General features: G+C 40.2%; 4 protein-coding genes across 10 annotated transcripts in view; 1 reads left to right on the top strand and 3 right to left on the bottom strand.

Annotated features, from left to right (window-relative positions):
• Positions 1-2172: 2172 nt before the first annotated feature.
• On the bottom strand, positions 2173-8591 carry cdca8 (cell division cycle associated 8). The gene is made up of 11 exons (XM_061759329.1): positions 8440-8591; positions 8071-8160; positions 7786-7914; positions 7337-7377; positions 7177-7243; positions 6225-6292; positions 6062-6144; positions 4759-4854; positions 4508-4637; positions 3153-3239; positions 2173-2403 (listed from the first exon to the last, which is right to left on the bottom strand). The coding sequence occupies exons 2-11, from the start codon at positions 8156-8158 to the stop codon at positions 2368-2370; spliced, it is 825 nt and encodes a 274-aa protein (XP_061615313.1). The 5' UTR covers positions 8159-8160; positions 8440-8591; the 3' UTR covers positions 2173-2367.
• A 74-nt stretch (positions 8592-8665) lies between these two features.
• airim (AFG2 interacting ribosome maturation factor) lies at positions 8666-11378 on the top strand. The gene is made up of 4 exons (XM_061759331.1): positions 8666-9088; positions 10481-10660; positions 10737-10855; positions 11156-11378. Exons 1-4 carry the CDS (start codon positions 8820-8822, stop codon positions 11194-11196), a joined length of 609 nt encoding a protein of 202 aa, XP_061615315.1. The 5' UTR covers positions 8666-8819; the 3' UTR covers positions 11197-11378.
• Positions 11379-11604: 226 nt separating this feature from the next.
• cldn35 (claudin 35) lies at positions 11605-12448 on the bottom strand. Its single transcript, XM_061759330.1, has one exon. The coding sequence runs from the start codon at positions 12446-12448 to the stop codon at positions 11759-11761; it is 690 nt and encodes a 229-aa protein (XP_061615314.1). The 3' UTR covers positions 11605-11758.
• A 1889-nt stretch (positions 12449-14337) lies between these two features.
• ago4 (argonaute RISC component 4) overlaps positions 14338-22063 on the bottom strand; it is a 32374-nt gene continuing 24648 nt past the window's right edge. For all 7 annotated transcript variants that reach the window (XM_061759327.1, XM_061759325.1, XM_061759328.1 and 4 more), the window contains 7 exons: positions 21882-22041; positions 20922-21093; positions 20490-20633; positions 19479-19613; positions 19278-19379; positions 18113-18312; positions 14338-18009 (listed from right to left, as the gene is read on the bottom strand). In XM_061759327.1, the coding sequence (XP_061615311.1) occupies positions 17901-18009; positions 18113-18312; positions 19278-19379; positions 19479-19613; positions 20490-20633; positions 20922-21093; positions 21882-22041 (1022 nt within the window). In that variant the 3' untranslated portion in view covers positions 14338-17900. The remainder of the gene's footprint in view (positions 18010-18112; positions 18313-19277; positions 19380-19478; positions 19614-20489; positions 20634-20921; positions 21094-21881; positions 22042-22063) is intronic.

Genomic DNA, 22063 nt, shown 5'->3' with positions numbered 1-22063 from the left:
GAAGAAACGAGATGAAGACAGTCTTCAACTAACATAATCTGCAGGTTTTTGGAATGTGGAAGAAAGCACGGGAGAATATGCAAACTCCACACAGAGAGGACGGAGCCTGGATTTGAACCTCCATCCACAGAATTCTAAGATGGATGTGCTAAGCACTTGTCCACCATACTGCCTGTTGTGAAATATAAATATATATAAATAGTTTTTGTACAAATGGCCTCACCCTGAAACATCTTAATATGTGCCTGGTCCCCACTGCAGTTGAGTAAATAACCACCCCCTGCCACTATATGAGGATATAGTGGGTAGAGCGGTAGAAGCAGCAGATGTGGTCAAGTGCTTAGAAACCCGGCCATCAACCAGAAGAAGATTGTGGGCAGCAAAACATCCGAATCGGAAAGTGTTGCCAGACAGAGCCGGTGAGGATGCAGCAATCGCCCATCCACCCACAACAACCCCGGGACATGACAATAAAGATGATTCTTCGTCTAGCAATGGTGGTCAGTTTACCATGTAAATAACAATGACCAATATAATTTAAGAGCACTAAATTACCCATTGGGTTGTGAGGTGCCCTGTAATCGGCTGGCTTCAGCTCACACCCAACCCTAAAGAGGACAAGCGGGGTCGAATGGATTAACATGCTACCTTACTTCAAATATCAAAAAGGTAGGAGGCAGCTCATGAGGGTGAAAGAAAACATTTAAATTATTTAAATGTGCTGTCAAAAAAAGGCACACATGAAAAATATTCAAAACGTTCACGAGGCAAACCCCTACAGAAAACGTCACGAATGAATGCTGCCATCTAATGGCATCTATGCTGCAGTACAACGAATACATTTTAGTCTAAAGCGCCCCCTCTAGCGACTAATATGAGATACTGCAAAGCTACGAAAATAACTGTGGCTCCTTGATATGCAGGCAAAATAAATACCCACATTTACTCAACCATTATTCCAAGAATTGTCCTACATTCAATGTTTGTGTTCAACTCCTTACTCTATTATGTACATGATTAATGAAACTGCATCCAACCAACAAAGCATCAGTATAAAAGAACATCTGTGTCCATGTTACCGATAGTGACTCATATGACAAAATCCAGGCTTTATCTAGACATTAAAAAGTGATAGAGTACAAAAACTAAAACACACGCATTTAGAAGTTGCATTTACACATGGGCAGTTGTCAAGTTAGTGGATTCCAGGGAATGTGTTGTATGTAATAGCAAAGCAAATTTATTTATATGGTGCATTTCCGACAAGAGAACTCTTGCTTTACGTTATTAAAAGCATATTAAAACAAAGACAAAAATATAACAGCTTAAAAACATTTGAAAACAAAGAAAAATATAAAAATAAAGATAAGAAACGAACAGTGGAAGAAAGATAATTTAAAAGTGGAAATTCTTTAAAATAATCATAAGTATGTGGAAAAAAAGAAGTTTTTAACCTGAATTTAAAAACAGACCCTTGGGGCTGACTTGACTTCTGTCAACAACTTATTCCTCTTATGAATAGCATACCAGCTAAAAAGCTGCTTCACCATGTTTACTTTGGTGGACTGTCCTCCACCATTTGACCTGAGTTATACAAGTTAACTATAAAAAGCCATTTTCTTTTGTACTAAACTGTGTAATTAGCTTCCCCCCCTTACAAGAACATAGTATCTGGCTCGTAGGACTTCTTCATTATTCCACCCAAGAGCAAAAAAGGGCAATGCGCTCCACTATTTGACCTCAGTCTTCAGATCTCTGAGTCCTACCGGGTTTTTATTACACTAGTATTTGTTTCATATATTCAGGACCTAAACCATTTAATGATTTATAGACCAGAAGCAGAACTTTTAAGTCTATCCTAAAGCCAACTGGGAGCTAGTGTAGAGACCTTAAAATTAGAGTAATATGTTCTGACCTCTTTGTTCTGGTCAGAACCCAAGCTGCAGCATTGTAAATGACTTGCAGCTGTTTACAGCTCTGTTGGGGGATTCCAGTCAGAAGACCATTGCAATAGTCAAGTCTACTTGAGATAAAAGCATGGATGTGCTTCTCCTGGTCTGCTTGGCACATGCAAGCCTTAACTCTGGATATGTTCTTAAGCAAGTAGAAGGCTGTTTTAGTATCGGATTTAATATGACTACTGAAAGTCAGGTCTGAATCAATCACCACACAAAGGTTCGAGACTTGGTCTTTGTTTTCAAAGAAAAATGTAGAGTGTAACAACAGAAGAGCACACTCTACAACAAAACAGTACAAATAAAATATCCCATCAGATAAAGAAGGCAGATAAAAGGATGCAAAGCTGTGGAAAAAAAAGACAAAAAATATATATATATACACGTTACAAATCAACAGGAGACTGCTGGGTCAGTTCAAGGAGTCACACAGTGATGTGAGCCGATTCTGTTGGACAGAGGGGGAAAATATGTGTAAAAAAATAAATAAATGGCACACGTGTATTGTTGTAAATAAATAATGGGGAATAGGGGATGCTCCACATGAAAATAATCTAAGGCTAGATTAGCATTGTATGGCTCAAGTGACAATTGCAAATATTTAGCTCATCAATTCGGATAAGAGTCATGGCGATGAAAAAAACAAAATAAAAATAAAAAAAACACCCAGATGGAATCAGAACTCTTCCGAATGTGGATATCTCATTGCGTATCAACTATCCGCCAATGTGAGCACGCTGTAAAGCACGCACTGGTCGGATGCACTCCATCCATCTGAGCTTGACAACAAATAAACAAAATGCCATGCTGTAAGTTTAGGGTGTATTCACACCAGGAAAGTTTTTTTTCGTTTGGTGCTGTTCGCCTTCACATTGTACATTCTGCAAGCGAAGGATAATTTGTAAACAAAGCTACGTGAGCGATGATTGTTCCCATTGGACAGAAATGACGAGGGCGCAACAAAGCACACATCCGGAAATGCGTGCTGCATTTCTGTGCTGCAAATTTGCGCTCCTATTAAAGTTGCAAAAATAAAGGCTGGAGTAATCTGACATGCACTGTCTGTCTTTCGAGTGTTAAGCCTCCAATTAATACAATACAGGCAGCCTCACTAAAAAGACATGGCAGCTCATTAAACAAATTCTTGGTTCTGCAGTGTAAATTCAGTCTAATACCGATGTGGTGGATATACAGTACCTGCAAATGACGAACGCTCCTTAAAGTGGTTTCATCCAGCAGGGACAGATCCAGTGAATTGATTTGACTGGCCAGCAGCTGAATACTCTGAAAACAATCATATTCCGTTCATAAGCATGAATCATCCTTGTATAAACAGAGTATAGGAGGAAGTGAATATGAAACGTCCTGGTAAATCCGTTGCCATACGATCCTCAACTGGGTCTCGGCCTGAGCAATCTATTTGTTATCGGCTTCCGTTGCTCAAAGTGCATTACCGCTGACGTGAATTTATAACTATAATCCCATGGCTGCGAACAGAAGAGCTAGTTTACAAAAGCAGCGTCAGGGTTGCCAACTTAATTTGGTCGCCAGACTCTTCCAACCCCTCCAGTGACTTTTTCAAATAAGCCACAAGTGTGTTTAATTCCCACCAACAGATATATCAGCATAATCATTTTCACATTGTTTTCCGAATGACAAGAAGGGAATCACAAAGTCAATCGCACTAAACATTGCGACCATTACTAAGTGGCAAAAATGATTTATCAACGTTGGAAACTTGTGACCCAAGGTATGTGCTTCCAAGCTGCAACTATTTCGCCAAGGTCACATTGGCTCACCACATTACGGAACTAGAAGGGGTGCAGTGTTACTGGAGATGTGGAACAGCCGAACCATGCATAAGAGTTCATTTGATTGTTGAAATCCTTGAACAGTTAAAATGTTAATTAAGGATCGTGTTTCCATACATTTTTTACCCCCCCCCCCCAAAAAAAAATACCCAACATTATCTGTGAATAAAAATATTTCTATAATTTCTGTAGACTATTATTATTGAAATTAATGCTTGGAAAACCCCAGTTGCAAAGCTTGTTTGTATCAGAAAATAAAAAAGCAAGTCCCAGGGGAGAAAAAAATAAATACGAACTTGTTCTGAATAATGCAATTGTCATTCGCTTTTTTGTTAAACTTCAAAGATAGCACCTTTTAGACAATTTTTTCTCTTTGGACATTCCTCGTGCCCGCATACTTGAAGATTTTCATCTCTCTCATCTACTAACAGTTAAGGATTGGGTGGAGGAAGCTATGCTGTATTTTGATGGGAGATGAAAATTATGTCTGGTTATTATTATCATCATCATTATAAGAGCATGTATGAATGTATGTTTGATACCCATTTCTATGGGGTTTATTTGTGGTGTTTTTGGGACTGACCTCTTGAAAAGGAGTATGAAAAGCAGTATGTTATATGTTATACTGTACAGTATGTTCCACATATATTGAAGGCTGACAATTAACTGATACCATACCATATGATAATATATATTTTAATGGTCATATTGTTTAGGTTATAAAGTGCACTTATGACTCACCTCTCCGTTGCCGATTGGCACATTTATGATAATTTCTTCATTGGTTGCTGCGATGGGTGAGCCATTGGTTGAAATACTGAAGACCCTCTCCTTGTGGCGAGGATTTCTCAAAGCCGGAGTATTGGGAAGCCTGAGGTGCAGAAAGCTTGAAGGATGAGTTGTGTGTTTTTCCCCTATGAGGCCAAACTATAACACTGCATTGATATTACAGAAACAAGCAGCATCAGATGCCTGCCACACATTACGGTTACCTCGGGTCAAAGCGTGGTGTGATGAAGGGAGTTGGGGCCATCAAAGAGGAGTCCAGCAGAGTCCTGGCAGGAGTCACCATGGCATTCCTTGGTGATCTAAAGCAAGATAACACAGTCTTAATAAAGACAACACTAGCTTGAATAAAATTGCAATAATGAAGATCAGTGAATAAAAGTTTGGGATGTCCCGATCCAACTTTTTCACTAGCGATCCAATACTCATATTATAGCCTTGAGTTTTGGCTGATACCGATATCAGCAATAATGACACATACTTTACTTATTTTGGAGTATGGAATGTTAGAAAAGGCTTGATCAAATGATATTAATCAAACAGAACAATAATAAGCAATAGTAGGTATGAGGAAAAACTGATTCATTTACAATGAACCAATGAGTTATATAAAATAACTTTAAACATAGTAATGTACTACAATTGAATAAAATAAATTGAAATTAACTTCAATAAAACCAATACTAAAAAGACAAATACCATATTTCCTCATCTTTATTTATTCAACGAGAGAGATTATGAAAATGGGCAAGGTTCAAGTGATACTGTAACTTGAGCTTTGTGGTGCTACATGACAAATTCCTCGTGTTTTTGACATACATGGCAAATAAAGATGATTCTGATATGCCCACCTTGATGGCTTGGCAATGAAATGACCCCTGACGACTCCTATTGACAGACAGTGGCCTCTCTATAAGACATCTTAACGACTGTCGTTTTTTATTCCAAAAGAATGATCCCATTCGAGGTTTGGGGCGTTCCTCCAACTTGGAGGATAAATAGTTGCGCCTCCACACCAAAACCCCAGGCTAGTTCTGTCCTAACTAACTAAGCCTAGCTGCACGAACTGATGAAGCCCGCTCGGATGAAAGGCAAAACTGTACTTGTATAAAAATAAAACTAATAACACTATAAAAAAATAAACCAGGTTTAAGACCCCCTGCAGATAAATGTATTTACTGTTGTTAATGGAAGCCAGATGCACTTACTGGGGGCTTGGCTTCCACGTATCAGGGACACTGGCTAATGTTTTTATTAGGCATGAAACAAATGCATTTTTATAATCATAATGTTGATGAAAACTATAAACGCTTTCTATTTAGCTGCTCACTCTCTCTGTCTTTCTACCATTAAACATTGTGCGATCATCATCAGCCATAGTAAAAAGATAGTCACAGTTCTTTTCTTTACCCAGTGGAAAAGGAAGCATCTATCTGCACCTAGCAATTAATTCTATGAGAGAAGGAGCCTTGTTTTAGGATAAAGTAAAACAACCCACTTGTGTCCTACCTTCTTACTGAAGCATTTTGCTGACTGACTGACAGAGCTTTTACACGTCTGGATGTAGTTGGGGGCTTCCTTGCAGTTTTCCCCTGAACGCAGAAGAAGTGGTTACATACACACTGTACAAAAATTACTTAAGATGCACGTCACTTAAAATGAGCCATTTTACCTTCCTCGAAGTTATGGGCGTGTTTTCATCATTTGAAGTGGATTTGGTTGTGCCCTTCTTCTTTGACACTGTGTTTGAGACAAGAAATGCACTCATCATTGCAGATGCTTTTAAATAGCATCAAGAAGCTGATTTAATATTGCATTTGACAAACTTTTTTTTATTTATTTATATATATATATATATATTTATATATATTTATATTTCATGAAAACATGCCACAACATGCGCTACAATTACCATCTGCCACAGCAGTTTACACAGTTCTACACAAAAGTGATTGAAAGGTGATATATGGAAAATTTACTTTTTGTTCGCCAACAAATATTTTAGTTGGGTCTCTGGAGTGCTGCCCATCCATCTCATGTGAAATCACACAACTAAGTAAATCTTTTGTTATCTAACCATTTCTGAAAATATCTCTGTGAGCGAGCCATTCTGCACTTCCACCCCCACTATGACACAAAAGGGTGTACAGTATATGGTTAATGGTATATGTGGTCTTCACACACGTTCCATTCATTTGCAGTCTGGACTTGGAGGGGGGAATATTTCTTGCTCCGGAGGGCATCGGAGTCTCAGATAACGCAACAGAAAAAAAGCAAGATTTATCACTTGACGCCCTTTTTATAGTTGCCAGAGGGGTAAAAAAAAAAAAGTCACTACATTGGCATCATTCAGAAGCCGCTCACTTGGTCGCATGCCCTAGCTCTTCCCCAGTGGCCCTGGTAACAAAAGACACTCAGCATTTGCATGTCATAGAAACACTCCAAAATATTATTTGAACTTGATTGTGGCAACTGGACATTAAGTGCGGTGTAGTTCTTGACTTATGAATGACATGGAGCTTTTAATAAGACACGTGGGAAATGTTTTGAATTGTGGGAAAAAAAATGCATAACATCTCCTTTTAAAAGCATCTCAAAACATGGGGAAAAAACAGCTATCATACTTTTCTTGACTGATTTCATGAGAACGGCGTGGTCCTCAGCCACAACATGCGCTACAATTGCTGCCCTCTGTAAAGAGACAGAGATAATAAACAAGGCAACAGGAACATGAAGCTTGGAACACTCAATTGCAATAAATGACAGGAAAGGCCATCGACTCACCTTCAAATCATCCACTTGCGGGGATTTGGGTTTCTCGGCTTCTGGTGATCGATGAAGAAAACATTAATTTGCTTTTCGTGTATGTGCAGGGAAAACCAGTGGCTCAAACAATCCAAAGAATCCCCATTATCAATATGAACATCACAAAAGGTGGCAAAAGTACTCACACTCTGAACTTAAGTAGAACAGCAGAAGTACAAATACAAAAAAAAGTAGGACGACTGATTCAACTCCTCGACTTAGGTTTAAAAAAAAACAAAAAAAAAACGTCAATTACATACAACACAGTGGTGCTTTAAGTACTAGTAGTAAAGTACACAAATCTGAAAAATTTACTTAACAAAATGAAATATTTGTACTTTGTATACTTCTCACCACTGAATATCAGTCGCCAGTCACGTTAAAAAACCCTAACTAAAAGACAAGCATTAATGAGATACAGTACTTACTGAAATATTCCATCCAATTCATTTTTCTAACCATCGCATGTTGCTTAATGAGAGCCACATTACAGCTGTTGTCAAGCTCTCTTAACAGCACGTTCTTCTTCTCTTCAAGTTGTCCAACCCTTGTTTTGACTGTGAAAACAATCATTAATAAGTCAGTTCAAACAACAATGGACACAAACACCAAGGAGCTGAAAGAAGACATAAAATGACTTAAAAACAGTGGATGAGCACTATTATAAAGACTTATGATGAGATGTCTAACCTTTTAAAAATTCACATATTTACCTTCACTGTCGAAATCATCCAGAAACGCCTCGAGCTTGATCATTTTTGGGTTGTTTTTCTGTTGTTTCGTGTTTTTCCTGGGCGCCATGACTGAAGGTAGAAGACCAGCGAAAGCAAATTGACTTCATCATAACCGACAAAACACAATCCATCGAGGAAATAAGACTACCGTGAATGGCCTCCTAAAAGAAGTTATCGACATGCACAGTAGAGCCGTTTAATGCTAGCGTCATGTTCGTGTTAGCCTAGCATGGCCGTTACGGGGTGTTTTAGCAGCTATGACTTGAAACCATTTGCATTCCAACCGTCTTTTAATGGCAAAACGGCATTGGCGAGACGTTTTGTGTAGGTTTTTAAAGAATGCATTACCTGATTTTTCTTCCTTGCGTAATCTTTTGAAATACGTTTTCAACTCCTTGTGCCCTACTTCTTCTTTGTGTAATGTCACTTCCAAGCTGTTTTCAAATCCGCGCCGGGGTGGGACTAATACCCAAAGTGCACCAATCAAGTTTCGTTTCTATAACGTGACTTCCCGTAGAAACCAGGCCAATAAGGGTGTTTAACGTCTTCTATTTACAGCACGTGACCGGAAATTGTCGACAAGCAACATGTAAACGTGTGGAGCGTGAAAAGGATGGGAGTATTCATTTTAAAAAAAAATATTTTCAAAGACAACCCGATGTAAATTATTTATGTCCAAGTGTACATCTCGAATCGAAGTCGGCTAACTGTTCAAATCAGCCACAAAGATGTCGAAATCTGCCCTACTAACCATCCATCAAGTATTGAGGAGATGCTTCCATAGTCTGGAAAACAACCAAAAATTGTGGATGAGCGTGGTAACAGAGTGTATCCCTCTGATGGCATCCCTGGAGAACTTGGCAGAGCAGTCGAGGGCGCTTTCCAACGTCCAGATCGCCAACACCCCGCTGAAGGACTTTCCACAAGTGGAGGAACTGCTGCGTTTCAAGCTCTCGCAAGCCATGGACACTGTGTTGTGCAAACTCCACCAAAATATGTAAGATAGAAATTATCAATATTATGCGTCGCTAACAAAGCCACTGTACATGAGAAACTCGACACGATAAAAATCAATGGCTGTGTGAAAAATATCTGCCTTTACAAAGATAATGAATTCCAGTAATTTGATTGAAACTATAAAGGTTCACATTTAACATTAGCTTTATTATTATTATGGCCGCTGTTTGCAGTGGTGTAGCGAATTAAGATGGGACAAAAACAATTAGAAACACCTCTGTTTGATGCACAGAGACCGAGTGTTTAGCATGTGTCTCTTAATGTTCTGAGGTTGTGGGTTCAAATCCCGGTTTCGCTTTTCCAGTTAGGAGTTTGCATGTTCTCCCAGTGTTTGCTGGACCAAATGGTTTTCCTCCCTTATTTTAAAAAAAACATGTGTGTTGGGTTAATTGAAAACTCAAAATCAAGAGTTGTGGACCTCATTTTTGAAGGCCACACGTCATAGTTATGGTTTGTCCCCTCGAGTATGACACCTGTGCTCGAAATAAGTGATTCTCAACTGGTGGGTTGGGACCCAAAAGTCAGTCGCAGACCCATTGTTGTTGGATCGCAAAGGGATAGTAAAAAGAATTAAACGGGGTCTTTAGTTTACCACTGTATCAATATGACGTTTCGACGTGAAGAAAACTGCACAATGAGCTAGTTTGCGTGGCAGCATAAGAATATGCGGTACAAAAAGTCATATTCAATTACCCCCACACTTACTTTTTTCATTTGATTTCTTATATTTACACCTCAAAAGTGTTTTTCGTAAAAATATTACAATAAATACTGTATGCCACGCTCTGTGCTAAGTTCCCACAAGGAACATATCGGCTAAGTGACTTTCCTAAAAATATCAGTGCTAAGGTATTAGGGAAATTTTGTGGTCCAATTTTGTGCAATTTTGATATTTAATTCTACTACAGGTATTATTCATGTATGTACATGCAGTCGCCATGTTCATCCTCAGTTTCTTAACAAGGTGCTCTTAAAAGTACTTTTGACATATAGCCATGTTTAGTTATGTTTTCAAAAGCTATTTTTTAAAAATACATATTCTTTGTTGTTCCTAACTTCTGTAAAAGTGGGTCGCTCGCGACTTACCGACAGTAGAAAAATGCAGGTCCTAGGATGACAACAGTTGAAAAGTACTTATCTAAATTGCTCTTAGGTGTGAGTGTGAATGGTTGTTTGTCTATATATGCCCAGTGATTCATTGGCGACCAGTCCCGGGTGTACGACGCCACTCGGCTATAGTCAGCTGGGACTTCTGCTCACCCACAACGCTAATGAGGACAAGTGGTGTAGCAAATGGATGGCTGTCTGTATGAAGTATGGTCTGGTGAAGTTTTCCATTACTGTGATTATTTCTCTGCCTTTTTCCTCTCAGGGCTTCTCTTCAGTCACTAAAAGACTCTGTGACTAACCAGGTCTCGACTGCTGACCAGTTGTATGAGCAGAACACAGATAGTCTGGATTTGGTCACTGTAACCGAGCGCTCTGCCACCGTCCCGTCAGTCATCGACATGCTGGAGTGGCTCCATAATGCCGCGCGTCACTATCGACAACAGTATCCTCTTTGCTAACGCTTGACTTGGAATTGCATCACACTGTCTGTTTCGCCCTTCCTCAACTCATGTGTTCAGATTCACGAGGAGGAAGATTCTGCTCCACACACTCAGTTCAGACAACCTCAACCTTTTGGTATCTGCTACTAAGAGATGGAAAGACTTGGACACCCCCAGTGCAGAGGATCAAATCACAGGTCGATATCCATTATTACTGAGAGTTCATTCTGTTTACATTAAAAGACCACGTGCTGCACCCCAACACACAGTGAACAATCTGTTTTGGGTGTGTCCTTGTAAATATCAAATTGTAAAGGTTTATTACATCTCCATTGCTATATTACTTTGATAGTAATGTCCTATGTTTTTGTGTGAACAAACAACCTACTTAAGATACACTCAACTCTGTATTCATCATGTCTGTAATATTTTGTTGGTTTCATGTTGTGTATGACTTGTCAGGCTAATGAATTTATCCCTTCTTTGTCCAATTTCAGATGCACTTTGCAAAGTTTCTTTCTTCATGGAGTCTGGCTAAGTGGAGAGAAAGCGACGAGTGCAATGCTTGCACTCTTGACAGTCTTGTAATGGAATGACTGTGAGCTTCAAAGGAACAATACATAATTGGAGACTTATCTTCCATTCACCATACAGATAGTGGTGACTGTTGACAGCAAAATTAATCGTTTTTGAAAAATAAAAAACAGCTTTATTACCATTCCTTGATTGACACTATACCAAAACTAAATATTTGTTAATAATACAGCTCACAAAAGGATCAAAACAGATCCATACTAACAAACTGTTTTATTTCACAGTTCTGAATTATGAAAACTCAATCATGGCTTTTAGATGACAGGAAATAAGTACGAAGATAAATCATAAAACACAAAATAAGCCATTGTAGAAGCCTGGGGATTTTCTATGACAATTGCATTTTCAGGCACTCGTTTTAAATACAAGGAATGTACAGAACACAAGTTTAAACACAAATAAATACAGAAATTAAGCAAAATATTGATGTGATCAAGATATTGAGAGTAATTTAATACCTTTTTGTCATTTTGCTATTACTTCTTGACAGAAATACTGTTTGCTCTCTACACATACTCCTTAAGTGGGAGACTGGTAGATGTGATGGTTTTGTGTAGATTTGGTGCAGAAGCAGGCGAATTAGCAAAGCTGCGGCCCATGTAGCCCCTGCGGTACCTGCCACCCCTCTCCACGAGGGGGCACGTACTGCTTAACACTGCTCCGCTGATCATCAGAATAACTGCAGCTGCCCAGCCAAGATAAATAGCCTGACCCAGCTCTCGTTTGTGCATCATGGGGACATTGGAGTTGTAGAAATCCTGAATGACTGTGTTAGCAGTCCAGGAAACGGGAATGAGAACACATAGGCCCGTCAGGATGAAGAGAATCCCACCAGAGAGTGCGATGCCCGCCTTGGCTTGTCGATCGTCCCCGGCGCAGGTGGTGCACTTCATGCCGCAGCAGGACACGGTGCAGGAAAGCCAGCCCATGAAAATGGCCAAACACATGAGGGCGCGTGCGGCCTGGATGTCAGGAGGCAAGGCCAGCATGGAGTCGTAGGTCTTGCATTGCATGTGACCAGTGGTCTGGTAGATGCAGCTCATCCAGATGCCCTCCCACTTGATTTCTGACGTCAGGATGTTGCTGCCGATAAAGGCCGATACCTTCCACTGGGGCAGGGCCGTAACCGCGATCGCCATGATCCAGCCGGTCACAGCGCAGGTGAAGCTGATCAGTTGCAAGCCGGTGTTCACCATGGTGACAAGTGATTCACAAGGAGTAAGATTCTTTGAAGGATGAAATCTCTCTCTTTCTCAGGATTAAAGTCTTCCAAAGTGTACTTTTTTGGTATCTATCTGCACCCAAGTCACTGCTGCTTCTCTCAGCATCTGCTCACAGGGTCCCCTTCCACCTAGCATCCAATTGCTGCATTAACCAGGAGTAATCACACCCACTTTCTCCTGGTGATAGACATCCGTCTGTTGAAAACGATCACAGGGCCACACACTTTCTCCTCCCTCTCATTCCTGTGCTTGACTCAATGCATTATTGAGTAAGTATGCAGTAGCTGTGCAGCCACCTGTGGCAGCCTTCGGATGCAGGATTGATCTGTGTACAGTGGCATTCAAGTCCAGCTGGTCTTGAAATTGATCTTAGCCCTTTCTTACAGAGTATTTCAAGTTTAACAATGGCACTTTAGTACGTAGCTTCACCTTGATAGCTAAGACGCATACCTTATATCAAGCAAGGTTAATTCTGCCGTTGGACTGTGTCAGGCCCTTTTTTGGAAGAAAATATCCACATCGTCTTGTATATAATTCCCATTAAAAAAATCTTAAAGAATAAAAGAACCAACATATTTCTTTTCAAAAACATGAAGCAAGAGCCCTCATCCAATGCTGTTTTAGCGGAGGTGTCGCTGTGCAGACAAAAAGCACTCGGGGATGCAAGCCTTTATGAAGCCACTTCAGACTCGGCTTTACCCTTCCCCCTCCTACCAACCGCCTCTGGTGCTAACAGGGCAGTCCAAAAGGGTCCAAACCAGAGAAGCAATATCAGGGCAAATGGCGCATCAGGTTATAACCAAGTCTGTCTTCAAATCTGGGGGAGCAACAGTCAACATGCCCCCAAATACATGGAAGCAGTGGGTGGGAGGAGAGTGTGTGTGTGTGTGTGTGGCAACAAAAGGGCGGTAGGAATGGATGGATGGTTGACACAAAAACAACATGGGGGAGCCTCTACAATGGGGATTACAGTTTCACCCTCTGCCACGCTCCTTTTAAAGGATATTTTACAAAACAGCTCTGAATTGCCTTTTTCTATGACAACACAATGAAAGGATTAATAACTTTGAAAATGGTAAAAAGCCATAAAACACAAAGGTCACAGGTAACGTCAGCTATTGTACCTAAAAGTCTTTCAGAATGATACACCCTTGCCCCTTGGCTCATTTTTTTATTTTATTTTTTTTAATTGTGGCTGAATTGTTTTTAATTGTTAAATATCAAATATGAATGAAGGCATTTAGAACATCACTCTTGTTTTCTAAATCAATATGCGCTTCTTAGCTGCATTATGTATACTAAACCTTTACGTGCTAATGAATTAAATACGACAAGATCTCGGTTTCAGGTTTCCTTTCTTCTAACGCAGGTCACCAAGGAAACAGTGGTCATGACAACAAGTTGGGACACATGAAGCAGGACGGGGGGAATACAGGGGGATGATAACGTGAGTGGCAAAAGGATGGTTGCTCTCATCGTTTAAGTGAAATACATGTTGAATACTCAACTTAAAATTAACTGAATACTACTATGCTGGCTCAACTGGAGCAAACTATTGTACAGTATTTTCTATTTTCAACATCACTTTGAAGCCATTTGTCACACCGGACATCCAAAGTGTAGGCTGCTTCATAACTTGAAAGGCAACATAGATAAGGACCATGCATCTTTTCATTTTCTGAACCGCTTATTTCGAGGTTATCTTATTTTCATTCATTGTATAATCTCAATAGCTATACCTTTTATATGCTACTTTACAGCATATGAGGTATACTGTACTGTACTAATGTGAGTTATTTTGGCCCAAAAAAATGCATGTAGACAGAGGCCTACTGTATCAATGTGAAAAGAGCATAAGACAATCATTGTTACAGGCATAAAATACCAATTTATTACTTTGCACATTAACACAAAATTTCCCTGCAGGCTTAAAAAAAAAAAAAGAAATGAAAAAAACATTTCTTAATAGCAATACCGTGTGAATGGCCCAATACAGATGTTCTACAACATGCCCCACCTACTGGTCAGAAAGCGTTTGACAGCTCCATTCAGTCAATTGAAGCGATCCAATCCTTTGTATTGCTATTAGAGAACACTAGCTGACAGAAATTGTAGAGCAGAGCTAAAACGACCCCCTCCTTCCAAAAATAAAAATACAATAAGAACTTCATTAAGTGATATAACAAAGTGATAATGGGAATTTAACAGTTTTACATGCTCTCCCCTTTGGGATAGAAATAAATCATAGGTAAAAAGAGGTAACCCTTTTGTACTTTTATGAGGGGGGTGTTGCCATGGCAAAAGGACAGACACCCTAAAAAGAAGCTTGGCCACAGGTATAAACCAGGAAGAAGGAGACAATATGGAGCCTCACTACCATAACTAGGTAAAGAGAGGAGAGGGGTTTGCTCTTAAACGGGCCCATGTTTGAAGAAAGTACCTCGTTTGAACGCGACCCAAAGAGCAGACCCCCACATAGGTCTTCACCTTACAATAGACAAAATTGACATTGTGTGGGAATCTTAAGAAAACAAAAACTCAAACAGATATTGGTAACCTAAAAAGTCAATGATAAACATTTACACCAAAAAAACATTTTTGCTTTATCATTATAAATATGATTCCAAAAGGTTTATATTTTTTTTTTTGTTTTTTTTTTTTTTTTAGTAGGAGAACAATCTGGCATGCAGGCGAGCAAAATCTAGTCAAAAGAAAATTGTCTAAAGCCTACGTAACTACCACCAAATGCACATCCCCACTGATTGATACAAGCAAATGAAACGCATGGAAAAAATACAAGGACAACAGCCAACCAAAAACCACAATAAGAATTACAGCTTTGTTTTTCCACATTTTATATATTGCTTTGGGCGGTCATGTTACAAACAGCACATGATAATTCAGACTTAAGCGTCATTTAAAAAAAAAATAAAAAATTATTTGTAAGACCAGATGAACATTAAACCACAGCCCCTGATTTGCCTTGTAGTGCCTCCTTTCACACAATTCCAAAGTTATTGCATGTAATGTCTGGACAACCCTCACCTGCCACTTTCTACTCTCAGCTTAAGGCCAACGCACACGCCTTCATCAGGTAAGTGCTCAAACTCATTCATAATAAACCTGCTGCTTTACGGGTGGTTTATTACAAAAGGGTTTTACCCTGAGCTGTACCCCCCTGATGAGGCGTGCACGGCGACTGCTTTCCCACGACTCCCCGCTATCCAGAAGCAACACTCAAGAGTGCAACTACAGAAGGCAGGTGATGGTTTAATGAGTGAAGGGGGGCGGGGGGGGGGGGGGGGGGGGGGGGGGGGGGCAGTGCTCATGCTAAAGTCAAATTCATTCAATCCAGTGTTAAAAATTCATGAGATTAAGAAGATCACACTTGTATAGCAAAGACTAAGAGTAAAAGGGGTATACATCAAATATACAGAGTAACTAAAACCATTTAAAAATAAAAATTCTCATTGCCTATCACAAACCGTTTGAAAACAAATCCCCCGATATAGCTTGACTACAATTACAATCCCTGATTGTCTCCATCTATCTGGTCAAAACTGACAAGAGTGACACGAAGAGGCATATCTGTTTCATCACTCTGGAGTGCTACACGGAAGCCCCAATTTACCACTAAGCTTCAAGTTGTCCTCAGACCAACAATGGAAGCATGAGTTTTTCCCTTCCAGGGTCCCCACGTCTTCTCGCCATTAGCAGAGATGCTACAAAAAAATTCCAACCAAACGCTCAACCAGCCTTGACCTGTAACCCCTGAACTACTTCACCCCAACTAACTTTAAAAATTCAATTACAACAATTACAACATTGACCACCACTATTAACAACATCAATGGTAGCACTAAATTCTAAACAACAGTTTTTAAGATAACCACAAAACATCCTTATATTAAAATTTTACAAATCTGCTTTGTTGATTCGTATGTATAAATGCATAAAGGTAATAGAGATTGAGAGTGCCCTCTGTTGCTTGCCTAGCGTCCCGGGTCAGTGCAATGAATTGGCCATCATTTGCAAATGAGACCTTTAGGGAAAAAAAATTATAATAAAAATACTCTGGTTTCTGGCCCTAGAAATCACTACTAAAGATCTAAAACAAAACAACAACGTCCAGCAGTGTCATCATAAAATCCTTCAGCTCATCAGGTCCCAAGAAAAATCCTATTTGTCACTCACACAGAAAGAAGTGCTGATAAGACTGCTGTGCTGCGTTTAATGCCTTTAGCCAAATGACAGGTCCCAATGCAGAGCCTGTCACAGGCCAGACCTCAGATATCACAGCTTCCTCAGGCAACATGTCACTTACTACTGGAAAGTTGGAAGTTTGACACGCCAGCCTTGAACGAGCACGTGTGCAAATCCCACCCGTCAGTCAAAGTGTAACTTGATTTTAATCGATAGGTGACCCTGGACTGCTAGAAACCCACAAAGCCTCCATGAGGCAAGTCATTTCTCTCAAAGCTGCTCTAGATGTAAATATATGTTTATATGTACTGTATGTGAGAATATAAAAACAACAAATCTGAGGTATTTACAGCAGTTAACTCCTCAATTTCCCTTTACAATTCAGTGGCCTGCCATGAAAGCATGTGCACACAAAAACACACACATTCAAACAAAATTACATGTATATACAGGGACGCACACAAACGCACGCACGCGTACACTGGCTACTCTTTCGCAAAGATTGGAGAAAAGTAGCAATGGGTATGGACACCCAGGTCACCTCGTTTGTAAAAGACTGAAGGAGGAAAAAGTTTGAACACTCAAAAAGGAAAAACAATTTTATATATATATATGTATATATATATATATATATATTCATTCTCAAAAGGTCACCCACCCCCCATCCCCCACTCCATCTCTTCATGTAGAGTTCCTCCCGACCACCCAATAAAACCCAAGACCTTGTGACAGATTTTGCCCTGGTGGGCTTTGAGGTAAAAGTAGATGAGAGTCCTGCTTAGCTGGGAGAGCGAAAGAGCTTCGTCGACACAAGTGGCGCCAAAACACTCCATTGCTCAGTATATCTCAAAAACACGAGTGCAGACATTCAGATAGGAAAAAACAAAAGACAAAATAATGGCTCAATTAGTAGTAGTATGTGTGTGTGGGTTTTGTTATTTTTCTGTCATTTTCTTCTGTGCAATGGAAACCCCTGGGGTTTGCAGTGCTTAATTGCTGGTAAGAAGGGAGACTCGACTGGGAATACTGGATTTAGCGTGTTTCAATAAAAAGCTACTGGACACAGAATCCCATCAAAGTGTCACTTTGGTGCACATTTAAGAAAATGAAAAGCGACTATAATGAGGGAAAAACAAGACGACAAAGAAAGACTAGCTCATAATGAATAAAACTACAGACGGGATGGATGTCCACGCATGGACGGGCAGATAGGCTCGTTAGTTTAGGCGAAGTACATGGTGTGTTGGGTGTCATAGTGGATCTGCACCGCCTTGGCCAAAGCCTGGGGGTCACGGCCATTACTCTGGCCTGACACATGGCTCCCCTCAGCACTGCAAGACAAAACAAGGTTTAGAAAGGCAAATGTTAGTCTAGTGATGCAAACTAAGAATTTCGGACAGAGGACCGAACTGGGACGACATTTTACGACCTCACCTGTCATGGTCTTTGTCCACCAGATGGTATCGGGCACGGAAAGCCACCAGCCTGGCGTAGTAGGCAGGTGCCGGGATGGAGACGGAGCGTGTGCAGCGGACATAGGTGTGGCACAGTTGGTAGGTGAGAAGCTGCAGTTCATCGGCCGTGAAACAGTTATCATCCCACAGGACGTGGTAGTGAGATGGACGACTGGTACCCTGAGGAAATGCAGGTCAAGGACATTGTTATTGTAGGACTAAATCAAATGTGTACACAGTGGTACCTTGACATGAGTTTAATTCATTCCATGACCAAGCTGTATAATGACGCAACGTACTGTAGTATTCGTGTGTTTGATGTGTGCCTAGCGAGTCATGGCCTCGTGAGTGATGTCAGGAGCTGGGCCCGGTTAGCCGGGTTAGTTCATTGTGAGCGTCTGGGTAGAAGTTGGGGCCAACAGCAGCTCTTTCCCAGTGTTTTCATTTTACCGTTTGTCCAGTTCAATAAACGGCAGAAAGTGCATTGCCAGTTGTGGCTCTGCTTGCTCAAGGGTGAGGGCATTACAGTACCTTAATTGCTTCATTTTTTTTCCCCCTCTCACTTGAGCGGCAGCATACTTGAATACCTGCTCGTACCTCAAAATTTTGGCTTGCAACACAAAGCAAAAATAAAAATCTAGGACTTGAAACTTGAAAACCTCACCAGTTGGGGAACCCTTATGTCAAGGTACCAGTGTATGTAAATCTGGACAAGTATATAGCAAGCTACTCTCCTGTATAAAGCTACTGGAACAGTGACATCATTTCCTTCATTTTTGCTTTAGATTGAAAACATTTGACATCAACAGATTGCGAGATCATTTCAGCTTTAATTTTCAGGTATTTACAGGTACCATCTGGGGCTGATACCATTAGATAGAAGATATAATTTGTAACACGACACCACATTACACGTTGCAATCTTTTGATGTCAAACCCAAATGTTTTCATTTTACAGCAAAAATAAAGAGATTGGTCAAACAGCGATAATATTTCAATGCAAAAATACATCGGTGAAAATTCACAATGTATCCAAGTGTAGCATGAAACTATTTCAGTGAATTATACATTTTATGCCAACTTCACTTTTTAGTAGATAGAGTAGAAATTAGAGTATATACAATGTGCGTGATCCTGTGCCTCACCTGAATTCCAGCGTGGCTGCACAAATAGAAATCAAACTCGGACGGATGTGTAATGGTGCTGTCCACAGTGGTACCAGCTGGTACGTTACCACTCTTCCCAACCTGAAAGTGAGAGACAGAAAGCAAGAATACAAGTTTTATAATTCAGTTGTATATAAGAAACCATCTATAACTACAGTACAAACATTTTGCCATACATACCCGCTCAGCTTTGTCAGAGCAGAAAAGACGAGTGTGATGGCGTTTCTGGACTACAATGTAGGTAATGCCAGGCCGATAATCCTCCTCCAGACTGATGCACGCTTTCCTGATGGCAATCAACTCCGGCCACGCTACCTGCAAATGTTTAACAAAAAAATTTAAAAGGGTCATTCATAAAAAGATTTCAAACACTGAAAGGGCTTCTCTGCAATCTGCTAGACCTTCAGATAGGAAAGATCATCAAACTGAGCTAAACAATAGTTCATATTCAAAGTGTTCCAAATTATTAGCCATGCAAGATTTCCTAATTACTCTGTGCTTACACTGATAGAAAATGTTAACCATGAAGAATTACATTAGGTAGGAGTTTTTTCTCTTTTTTTTCCCCAACCAACTAGTGCCGATGACACCAGCAACATTGTGGCTATCCAATCACAATCCAGAACTCCATCCATCTAGAAAGTAGCGTGGCTTTCATTGATTAGTGAATACAAATGTTTGAAAATTAGTTGTCATGTATTTCTGAGCCCACTGCAAACATTTCCAGGTTAGGGGTGGCCTCATGCATGACAGCAAGCCTTGAGACGAGCCCGCGTCTAGAGACACCATTAGCTTCAAATACTCTCTTCTCATCAGTGGGTTTTTAGCAGCTTCTCTTTTAATGATACATTTGCCTGACAGAAACCTCCTTATCTGAACAAACCCATTTGCTCTCCCACACACCATTTTTAACACTACAATCTCCTTTACGTTTTCTTGAAATGTTCAGTGTAGCAGTAGAAAATACTACTTTTACCCTATACTACATGAAAACTGTGACTTAATTATGTGGAACAAGCTCCTTATGTAATTTTCCTAAACCAACCAGTTTGCGATTTATATCAGGGATCTCAACAGACAGAGGAAACCATACATGCAAAACCATCCTCAGAAAAGCTAAAACTCAAATGTTTATGTAATCCTCCATGCATAATAATTTGGAACACATAGTAGATACATGTAATATGGCACCTGTTTCATCTGGCCTTCAGACACACCACCACGATAATAGATGATGCGGGTTGGCTTGAAGCGTGTGGATTTGTAAAACTGGATCAGTAGCTCCCGCACCATGTTGGTAAGATCTTGAATGACCTCCTGACTGAAGAGCTGCTCCTATAAAGCCCATAAACATATGTCCATTTAGAAAAGAAGAATGGTATTGCTTTTAAAGAAATATTTTTTTTTGGTTTTTTGTTTGGTTTTTTTTTGTTTTTTTTAAAAAGGGAAAGGCTTTGTAAGAAAGTCGAACTGCACAAAAAAACAAAAAGGAAAAAAAATCCAATTTACCCACCTCCAAGTTTCACATCTGGACTAATTTTCTCTTGTAACGGAATACTCTTACTAATATTGGAAGATTTTGACTCTCCTCTATTATACTGCAAATTAGAAGCATTTAAAAACCTGTGACATGTCTTGCCGGGACGTCTGGACTCGCACTGTAGCGCAGTAACGGCTGGGGTGGCCATCCATGCTGCCCACCACTGCCGCTATAGATGGCTTCTTCCCATCACCTGCTGGAGGATGAGTGACATCTGCACCCAGGAAGATGACGGGCTGCTGGAACACTGACGGCCTGAACAAGACAAACACAAAAACGTATCACAAGTCCCAAAATTATGGAGCTTCAATAAGTCACAAAACTCACCTAAACCAAGACGTCTATGGAACAAAAGACCCGTTTGTTGTTTTTTTTTTTAAAGTGCTCCATATATAAAGGGTGAGTTGAGTTGACCCACTCTGATCATATGATCGGAAATTGGATGCCAATTAAGCAATTTTCAGCTGATTTGTGTGTTTTGTTTTTAATAATTTTGAAAGCTCACAAAGCCACAAAATAATCCTGAGGTGCCAAACGGAACAGTACTAGCTTAGTTTCATGCTACACAACGTAAGGTTTACAGTTTGTGAGCCGGAGTCACAAAGAAAATGTCCACACGACTGCTGATTTTTTCACAAAAATATTCGTCATTTATTCAAGCTGCAATTTATGACCGGTTGTACAGCACCAACCTATTCATATATGAATTAAAAAAGGATGAGTTGATTGACAAAAGAGCCATGGAGGCAACCAAAACAAAGGCGCTCCCCAATGTCGCTTCTCAGCGACACAGTAAGATAACTACTGTACATGGCCTGCTGTAACTAGTGGAAAGCGTAAATGTCGAGCTGGTGTATCAGAACATGCATAAAGTCTGCAGTTAGCCACTATTTTCATTTGGAAAGCGCCAATAATGCAACAGTGACTTTTAATGACTCTAAATTCAGCAGCTGGCACAATAGTTGTTGCATAAGCTGATCAACAATTCTATTTGTATTAACATTCAACCAAATGGGGACATTAAAAATGAATAGGCTTCAGACCTCTGGTGCGGCACTAGGACGTTGTTGATGCCTCCCAGCTTGGCATTGATCTTGAGGCAGAGGTTGGAGAGAGTTTGTGGGGACGTCTTTACTACATTCTTCACCTGAACACACTGGGTGGCCATGCCGAGGAGGGTGTCCCCCACCCGCTTCACCTCAGCTGTGGAGAAGAATACAGAGGT

Source organism: Phyllopteryx taeniolatus, chromosome 21 (assembly GCF_024500385.1).
Source record: "Phyllopteryx taeniolatus isolate TA_2022b chromosome 21, UOR_Ptae_1.2, whole genome shotgun sequence".
Taxonomy (NCBI): domain Eukaryota; kingdom Metazoa; phylum Chordata; class Actinopteri; order Syngnathiformes; family Syngnathidae; genus Phyllopteryx; species Phyllopteryx taeniolatus.
This window is presented reverse-complemented; position numbering and strand designations above follow the sequence as displayed.

What these genes read in the sequence shown, in the direction of transcription:
- cdca8 (XM_061759329.1), bottom strand. Translation starts at nt 8,158, where the DNA reads ATGGCGCCCAGGAAAAACACGAAACAACAGAAAAACAACCCAAAAATG. An exon ending in GGATGATTTCGACAGTGAAG is followed by an intron (nt 7,915 to 8,070) that starts GTAAATATGTGA and finishes TTGTTTTCACAG; the next exon opens with TCAAAACAAGGGTTGGACAA. An exon ending in GGAGCGTTCGTCATTTGCAG is followed by an intron (nt 2,404 to 3,152) that starts GTACTGTATATC and finishes TCTGTCCAACAG; the next exon opens with AATCGGCTCACATCACTGTG.
- airim (XM_061759331.1), top strand. Translation starts at nt 8,820, where the DNA reads ATGTCGAAATCTGCCCTACTAACCATCCATCAAGTATTGAGGAGATGC. An exon ending in TGCAAACTCCACCAAAATAT is followed by an intron (nt 9,089 to 10,480) that starts GTAAGATAGAAA and finishes TTTTCCTCTCAG; the next exon opens with GGCTTCTCTTCAGTCACTAA. An exon ending in TGCAGAGGATCAAATCACAG is followed by an intron (nt 10,856 to 11,155) that starts GTCGATATCCAT and finishes GTCCAATTTCAG; the next exon opens with ATGCACTTTGCAAAGTTTCT.
- cldn35 (XM_061759330.1), bottom strand. Translation starts at nt 12,448, where the DNA reads ATGGTGAACACCGGCTTGCAACTGATCAGCTTCACCTGCGCTGTGACC.